Source organism: Dipodomys ordii, unplaced genomic scaffold (genome assembly GCF_000151885.1).
Source record: "Dipodomys ordii isolate 6190 unplaced genomic scaffold, Dord_2.0 Scaffold113, whole genome shotgun sequence".
Lineage (NCBI taxonomy): Eukaryota > Metazoa > Chordata > Mammalia > Rodentia > Heteromyidae > Dipodomys > Dipodomys ordii.
The window spans coordinates 3,900,763-3,909,137 of NW_012267329.1; the positions used below are offsets into that span (position 1 = coordinate 3,900,763).

The 8,375-nt window shown below is 43.2% G+C and overlaps 1 protein-coding gene across 2 annotated transcripts; it reads right to left on the reverse strand.

Moving 5' to 3' along the window:
- Positions 1 to 239: 239 nt before the first annotated feature.
- On the reverse strand, positions 240 to 7,868 carry Akip1 (A kinase (PRKA) interacting protein 1). 2 transcript variants are annotated; one of them, XR_001175545.1, is made up of 6 exons: positions 7,547 to 7,868; positions 7,089 to 7,169; positions 4,607 to 4,711; positions 2,614 to 2,694; positions 1,534 to 1,741; positions 755 to 842 (listed from the first exon to the last, which is right to left on the reverse strand). XR_001175545.1 is itself a non-coding variant. In XM_013028779.1 (5 exons), the coding sequence occupies exons 1-5, from the start codon at positions 7,757 to 7,759 to the stop codon at positions 699 to 701; spliced, it is 624 nt and encodes a 207-aa protein (XP_012884233.1). In that variant the 5' UTR covers positions 7,760 to 7,866; the 3' UTR covers positions 240 to 698. The 2 variants fall into 2 exon arrangements, 1 of the variants encoding a protein (XP_012884233.1); XM_013028779.1 differs by lacking the exon at positions 1,534 to 1,741 and having other exon boundaries at positions 240 to 842; positions 7,547 to 7,866.
- Positions 7,869 to 8,375: the final 507 nt, after the last annotated feature.

Sequence of the window (8,375 nt, forward strand, 5' to 3'; positions counted from 1 at the left end):
TAATGGGGGCTGGGAAGGTGGCTCAGTGGTAGAGTGCTTGGCTTATATGCATGAGGCCCTGGGTTCAATTCCTCAGCACCATATAAGCAGAAAAAGCCGGAAGTGGTTCTATGGCTCAAGTGGTAGAGCACTAGCCTTGAGGTGAAGAGCTGAAGGACAGCACGCAGGCCCAGATTTCAGGCCTCACGACCCACTAAAAATAATAATTACAAAGAGAGGCTGACAAGGCCTTCAGTGGGGGAATGTCACAAGTGACAGTCAATAGGCAACAGCACCTTCACCCCATTAAGACTACCCAGTAGATGAGCAGCAGGAGGGGCCCAGGAGCTGGTGGCCTGGTGTAATGGCCAGCTTTGGGCACATCTGTCTATAGCTTCTCTGCAATCTTTCATAGAGCCTAAACAGGAGGATTACAGTTTTTTTTTCAAATACTAGTAAAAAGGAATTGTTTCCAAATTTCTCCTTTTATTATCATAATTAATCTTTACTTAGCCAGCAGTAAAAACTCTTCAGACAGCATTATCACATTATTATTTACAGGCAAATTTGGACGGGGTTAAAATGGGCACTGAAAGACTCCAGGTCCCAGGAAGGCTGATCCTCTAGAGTCAGCACTAAAAGTGGGCCTAATAGGTTGTCCTGATGAGAATCGGATTTATTATTCTTGCTTTGTAACAAAGAATGATGTGATGGCAGCATCACACAGGGAAGACCAAGTCCACACTTTGTCCTGAATCAACCGCTACCACATGAGTCTTCTTAGTTAAGGCATTTGAGCCCACAGTGACAGAATAGATTCCTGGATATACTTCTATGTAGAGGTCCTTAGAGGTGTCCCCAGCCTGGAAAAAGAGGGCACCACAGTTTAGATCACGGCATTGAGATATGCATGCCAGAGGTGTGATGGGATGCAGTTCAAATGAGGGACATGGGTCCTGTTTTCAAGGCTCTGGTTGGTTACATAATAGCAGCTGCCATTTAAGTAAATCTTAGCCTTTATGCTTGATGACTTATGTCAAAAGCTGTGAAAACACTTGGTAAATGCTCAAGTGTTTTATCAATATGAGGGATTGTAAAAAGATACTAATTGGAGTGGAGTAAGAATAGGCAGAGGAAAAGGCTCTTGTTTGGGGGATCAGAAGTAAGACAGTGAAACCTGTGAGCAGACATTATAGCAATAATGGCAATGTCCCTTAGAATGATAAGAACTACTCGATTAGTGTTTTGCTAAATTCAGTATCAGGAAGATCAGGCACTTTTCTTCTAAGGCTAAGAACATACAAGAGGGAAGTGTAATAGCTGACAAAAGCCATTCTTTGGAGAAAGTTGAAGCTAACTGGAAGATTTGTGTTTAGAGCTGAAGTGAGCAAATACCATTCTCTAAGGCTACATGTTATAATGGCCGGGAACCAAGGTCATAGTAAGAACACAGGCAGAGGATGGGTCTCAGTTCAAATGGTGAAAGGGCAAAGTTATAAATCAGGAAAGGCCAGTAACAGCCAAAGTGCCAGCTGAATGCCACTACACACTCACTTGCTCAATGCTCAGAAGGGGCCACAGGCAGAAGCTGTCACTTTTAACACTATACATGGGATGAATGACTGCTGGCCAGCAAACTCCATGAGCAGGAGTAAGTGGTAACACTGAAACTTTGATGAAATTCCCTCTTTACTTTGTCTTCCAGATTTGAAGCCATTTTCTTCAAAAGCTGCTTTATGTTTTATACTTTCATGCCCAGCTTCTGCAAAATTATTAACACTTAACTGATATGAATACATATCACAATATAACACTATTGATTGTCACTGTGTTGAATAAGACAATGAAAAGCCAAGCATACTCACTCCATTAATAGGATGTCTGCATACAAGGCAGCACCAGGATTGGACAGGCATCTATGATTCCAACACTATAATTTATCACGGCGATTAGCATCACCAAAACTTAGAGGCTACTAGAAGCTTTCTAGAAGCTAGCAAAGCCTGGTACCTTTTTTATTACCTTGTATGTAAACAAAAGTAAGGAATTTATTGCTGAAGTTCCTTTCCTCAAAAACCTCAGTCCTTCCAAGTTCCAAAAATTCCCCGAACTGACGAACTAATGAGTATTTTAATCTAAAGATGAAAAACTCATAGCTTTTTTTTTTTTTTTACAGAGAACATTTGTGGAAAATTGGAACAAATAACCTCCAAATGTTTTGGAATCTGATACCTCACCAAATATATATGTTTTAGAATTCCACAATAGTTGCATTTTACAAGCAGAAGGGTCAGGCCCTCCTGCTGCCTGAACAGATGGTGGAATTCTAACAAGACCAAGCGCCAGCCCAGCTGAGCTGTAGGAACAGAAATGTGAATACTTCACATTCTTTCCAACCACAACTATGAGTTCAGGCCCAAAGAGCATCCCTAAGCTTCAAGTGAAGGAAGGATACCAAGAAAACATAACTTTACACTGAACCAAAATGTTGTACCCTTCTCCTCAAGGGTAACAACATCTTAATATAAAAACACTACAGCTCTAGTGAAACAGGGAGCTGGATAATTAACAGGTCAACTGGGTCAAAGGATGGCAATGATGGTAAAGCCAAGCATACTCACAGACTGTACTCACCAGATCGGATGCTTCTGAAGCAAGGTCTGATGTTTGATAGATGCCTTCTGCGTGAAGGGATGGCTTTTCTCTGTCTTTCATCTAAGAGACAGGGTCAAGAGACAAGTAGAAACACTGATGAGGTAGGGCCCAAGCTTTGACTTTTGGAGTGCAAAGAATTTTTCTCCAACTTGTTAGAATTGCTCTAAGTTTTGTTTTGTTTTTTCCTGGGGCCTGAACTCCGGGCCTGGGAGTTGTCCCTGAGCTTTTGTGCTCAAGGCTAGTGCTCTATCGAGTCATAGCTCCACTTCTGGTTTGTTTTTTTTTTTTTTTTGTAGTTTAGTAGAGATAGGAGTCTTACAGACTTTCCTGCCACAGCTGGCTTTGAACCATGACCTTCAGGTCTCAGCCTCCTGAGTAGCAGTATTACAGGCACCCACTCTCTTTAAGTTTGTTGTTTTTTAAAAGTTATCATCTAAGTTTTTAAAGCTCTTTTGAGTAAATTTAGAGGCATATTTTAAGTCATGTCTCCCAGGATTTACATAGGCCTTGGAGTTAAACAAACCTGAGTTTAAATCCTATTTCCTGCTACCTATGAAGAGAGATTGTTTAACTTCTCTGAGCCTTGGTTTTCTAGACTATAACATGGGCTACTTAGCAACAATTTAAAGTGAAAAAGTAATGACTCTTAAGAGCCTCTCAGAAAATAAAATTATCTTGTTCTAGGAGTGGGGAACTAAAAAGGAACATACTGACTAATAGGGCCAATTTTCTTAGGGGAATCAAATTACATTTTGAGGAAAGCTAATGACTCTTTCACCACAAGTTCCCTTGGAGGTCAGGCCTAATGAAGTATGGAGAGCTCAGGCCAGGCCTGGAAAAGGACCCCAGGGCACAGGTTCTAGGAGCTCTTCACATCCCAGAAAGGAGGTCAGGGTATGCCTCTAGCCTGCACTCAGCTCTCTAACTTCTCCTAAATTCCTTCCCTCTAACATCCCAACATGGCCAATAGGCTAGAAAAGTCAAGGGTCCAAAAATCAAGGTTTAAAATCTGAAGTTTTCTATTTTTGAGTACAAATAGGGGAGTTTAAGAAAAACAAGAACAAAAGCTATTCTCCTCAAACAATACCTCAACAGGAGATTTGGCTTCCTTGTAATAACACATAGTAAATAACAGGTAAGCCTGTGAGAAGATTCTGGAAACATTACCATTAGAGAAAGTATATTTTAAGTCAGACATGTAGTCCCAACTACTCCTGAGGCTGAGGAAGGAGGATCACTTGAGGCGAGGAATACAAGATCACATCTAAAAAATTATTTTTTTTAAAAAAAAGTTGAGTATAATGTCTTACACCTGTAATTCTAGCTACTTGAGAGGCTGAGATTGGGAGTGTCATGGTTTAAGACTATTCTGGCCAAAAAGTTAGCAACAGTCTATTTCAACCAACAAGTCAGGCATGGTGGCTTGGACCTGAAATCTCAGCTGCAGGGTGGCACAGATAGATAGTAGTCTGAGGCTAGCCCTGGGCAAATGCACCAAGACTCTGTCCAAAAAATAAAAACAAGAAAGGCTGGGATATAACTCAAACTGTAGAGCACTTACCTAGCTAGTACAAGGCCTTCAGTTCAAACCCCAGAACCACCAAACAAAATAACAAATGAAACCACATACAACTCAAGAAAATGTTGAAGACATGTGAAGCTCTCTAAGCATACTCAGGATGCAGGTTCAACTAAAGTGAATAAGTTAGTCATGTTTTGGACAAATTCTTATTCTTAATTGCTGTAAGTTCTCTAAGGTGAACTGATAAAGACATCTAATCACAGTCCCACAGGAGCTCCCAAATACAGGATCTCGGAGCAAGCCCGATACTTGCACGTGCGCATGCGCATGCACACACAGACACACAGACACACACACACAGACACACACACACACACACGTATGTTCCAAATACAAGATCTCAATCCTGAGAGGCTGCAGGCCCAACACAGGACAAGTGAAGATACATACCCGACCATGATCTAAATCTGCACACAGGTGCAACTCCGACTTTCCTCTATGATAACGAAAGACATGGGTTGCCCCTCCTTCCTCTGGCTTAGACGAATAATATTTCTAGGGAAGTAATGAGAAAGACAATGGAGTAACCAGATATTCAGGTCACACTTTCAAAATATCCTCTAATACTTGAGAAAGTGTGGTTAAGAAAGGAGGCCAGAAAACAAAGTCAAATTACTTGTCCTTTTAGCAGACCTCTCAAATCAAAGAACAAGCCTTAGCCTGTGAGAAGAGGCTGTAAAAAACTGCATTTGGCAAGGATTTGCTGCCACCTGCTGCCTCTGTAGGGCAAGAACTCTGGCCAACTAAAGATTGGCAGGACCTATTTTCTTTGCTAGATTAAACAATCTGTCCTCCTTTGCCCCAATGTCCAGAACACATATCCTTTTATTTCCTCCCCCGAAAAATTCTGATGAACAGTTCTATGTTTACTGTCCAGGTCTCAGATAAGTACATAAGATCTAGAAATACAGCAGGACAGGAAATATAAACCCACGAGCTATCTATATTGGCCTTCTCCCCAGGGTTTCCATGCAGGGGAACGGAAGAAAAAGGGTCTAGTTAAAGGATAAAGGATCAGAAGATCAGTTATATTTTTCTTGTCTCTTTCCCCCCTGTCCCAAATTAACCTTGGGATTTACCCTGAGTATGACTAATGATGAAGGCATCCAAAGCCTGTTTGTTTTGAATGTATTGTAGGACTAAGGCACGTGACTAGAAGAATGAGAAGCCAGAGAATGCACCCAGGACACATATTTTATGATATATTTTACAAACTGCTTCAAAATTGTGGAAGCAAACTCAGAACTCTGTTCTATGGCTTTAGAAAGCCAATGGGTTCTGAGGCTCCATTCCATAACAACTTGAATTGATGCATGACCAAAAACCAACTTGAAGAACACCAATTTTGCTAAACCTCAAACCAAAGACAAATATTATTCCTTTTACTGAACCATGAAACAAGTGGGTAAGTTAATCACTTTACAGTAGAGCTGAAGTCACACATTTTTCTACAACCACCTTGGAACAAATAAAAACAAAAAATATTCTCCAAGCCATTTCTTGGAATCAAAGGGATTTTTATAAAAGAAAAGGTTAGAATTTTTTGAGATCGTGGCATATGAAACTGAAAAAGCAGTGCAAAAACAGAGCCCTTTTCCTCCTCCCATTTATATATCCTTACAGCCAAAAAAGTGTCACAAAATATTAAGTCTGGAGTGACTTCAAATGGAGCTTACCTTCCACTGAAGGAGTGTTTTCCTTCAAATGTTGGTTGGCCTTGATCAGCCTTCCCTCAAGGTACTTAAATATGACTTAAGGGTATAAATTTCAGAAGAGGAACTTCAAAACCCTTTTTCACCTATCAATGCCTTATGGTACTAAAAAGAATTTTATGCTGCTCTTTATTTTTCAGTGGAAACCAAAGAAATAGGCTATACATACTGGGACTTTAGAAATCTTGATTTTACAATACAAAGCTAAAATGCATCATTAACCATTATGTCTTGAAGTTCATTCTCTGCTTCTCATTGATCTGGTTAATGCCTTAGGTAAGACATATAAACTGTACCAAAGATATTTCAGCCAGGAAGTGGCAAAGAACAAGGATGGAATGCTGGGAAGTGGCTCCTAAAAGTAAACCACACATCTCTGACCAATGAGCAGCACCTGTCTCACATGACCATTTCTGTCACACCAACAGTTTATGGACCCATTGCAATATAAACACTATGTTATCACAACTTGAGACATACATTGGAAGATCTAGCTGGGTGCTGGTGGCTCACACCTGTAATCCTAGCTATTCAGGAGGCTGAGATCTGAGGATCACAGTTCAAAGCCAACACAGGCAGGAAAGTCTGTGAGACTCTTATTTCCAATTAACCACCAGAAAACTGGAAATGGTGCTGTGGCTCAAGTGGTAGAGCGCATGGCTTGAGCTGAAGAGCTCAGGGACAGAATTCAAGCCCCATGACTGACCAAAGGAAAAAAAAAATCAGAAGATCTATGTTAGATCTTCATTTCAACTTTTTGTTTCCTATCTTTGTTTCAACTTTTTTGTCACTATAGCTTGACTACAGAGGCTTACTTCTGGTTTAGAGCGGTCCTAAAGATTTGTTTACAGTTCAGTTTTTGTATTTTTTTAACCTAATAATTAGGGAATTCATCAAATAAGTTATTTTCCACTAGACTGAAAAATGAGTAGAGAGACCTTTTTTGGGCTTGTTTACTGCTTGTGTCCTCAACCAAATGACTGCAGGATTAGTAATTCACTAAATATTTGTTGGATGAATTTTAACTTGGATTCACTATATGGTTTAATTACTTATTACTATCCACCCATGAAGGCCCACCAGGTAGCGGATTCAGGAGTACTTCCATTTTCCCTAAATGCGGGTCATCAGAGGCAGGACTCTGGTTCACACCAACTTACCCCACACTGACTTGAGGCATAGTCCATGAATTCAGCCATTGTTCTGAAGGAAGAACTAAGAGTTGGTTGCCTTTCTTCTCTCTATTTGAATAAATGGCAAAGCACAGATGAGATATAGGATTCCCTACTGGAGAACGACAGCATTTTAGAAAGTCTTTTTACTTTCGAAAAGTTTTGGGTTTTTTTTTTTTTTTCCTTTAGTACGAAAGATCTTACTGGGAAAAGATTTCAACGAGAACAGATGTACAATTAATCCCGGGTCTAAAAACACAGGTGTGCTCAAATTTGTTTTGGACTTTCAGCAAACCAGAACCTAGAACTACCTTTATTCTTCAGCTGCCCAAACAACCATGTCACCAGTACCGTGTCCGTTTACTGATACTTCCCGCCCAGGGCAGCATCCTCCCAGGGCTTCGGGCTCCCAGCAGGCCCCGCGGGGCGGGTGACTGGGTCCTCACCTCCCCGGGGAGAAGGCAGTGGGGACCAGGGGCTGGCTCCCGGGAAAAGCGTCCGGGGCGCTCCTGGGCAGGCCAGTCCACCGCCCTCCTCTTGGCCCTCTCCAGCACTTCCAGACCCAGCCTGGCGGAGCGCTGCAGGGAACGTCCGTCCACCCCGTTCAGCACCGCCGCCGCCAAACAGTTCTCCATGTCTCCCAGGACAGTCACACACATGAGACACCCGAGGCTTAGCAGGGCCGCGGCGACCAGCCTCAGCTCGGCCCGGGAGCCCTCCCCTGGACCTCGCCGGCCCCCACTGCGCGCCCTCTGACCTCAACGCGCATTCCAGCCCGCGCCCCGCCCTTCACTTCCGTCCCCACCCCCACCCGGGGCAGGGAACACCCCCCCCCAAAACTCGGCGACTCGCGCATGCGCTCAGTGCTCCCGGAGAAGGAAGAGGAGACTGGCGCTGCGAGTGCCCTCGCGCCGAGCAAGCCATTGGCGGAGGGCGGAGATGGGCGGGGTTTAGGATCCTGGCCACGCCTCCTGTGCTCGACCGCCGCCCCTCAGCGTTTTTGGCGGCAAATTGTCGTATGCTGAGGCTTGAGTAGACCCGGGGCGAGCCGGCCGTGAAGACCACCTGGGCTGGGCCTGGTCCTTTGATGTCTTTCTTGCAGTCTTGTCTGGCTTGGTGAGCTCGAAGTCAAGTGAGCTGGTCTCCTGCTGGGATAAATAAAAGTCGGGAGGGCTGGGAAGGTGGCTCAGTGGTAGAGCGCCTGCCTTGCATGCCTGAGGCCCTGGGTTCGATTCCTCAGCACCACATAAGCAAAAAGAAAAAAGCCAGAAGTGG

What these genes read in the sequence shown, in the direction of transcription:
- Akip1 (XM_013028779.1), bottom strand. Translation starts at nt 7,759, where the DNA reads ATGTGTGTGACTGTCCTGGGAGACATGGAGAACTGTTTGGCGGCGGCG. An exon ending in ATGCCTCAAGTCAGTGTGGG is followed by an intron (nt 4,712 to 7,088) that starts GTAAGTTGGTGT and finishes TTACTTCCCTAG; the next exon opens with AAATATTATTCGTCTAAGCC. An exon ending in CTTCAGAAGCATCCGATCTG is followed by an intron (nt 843 to 2,613) that starts GTGAGTACAGTC and finishes CTCTTTTTCCAG; the next exon opens with GCTGGGGACACCTCTAAGGA.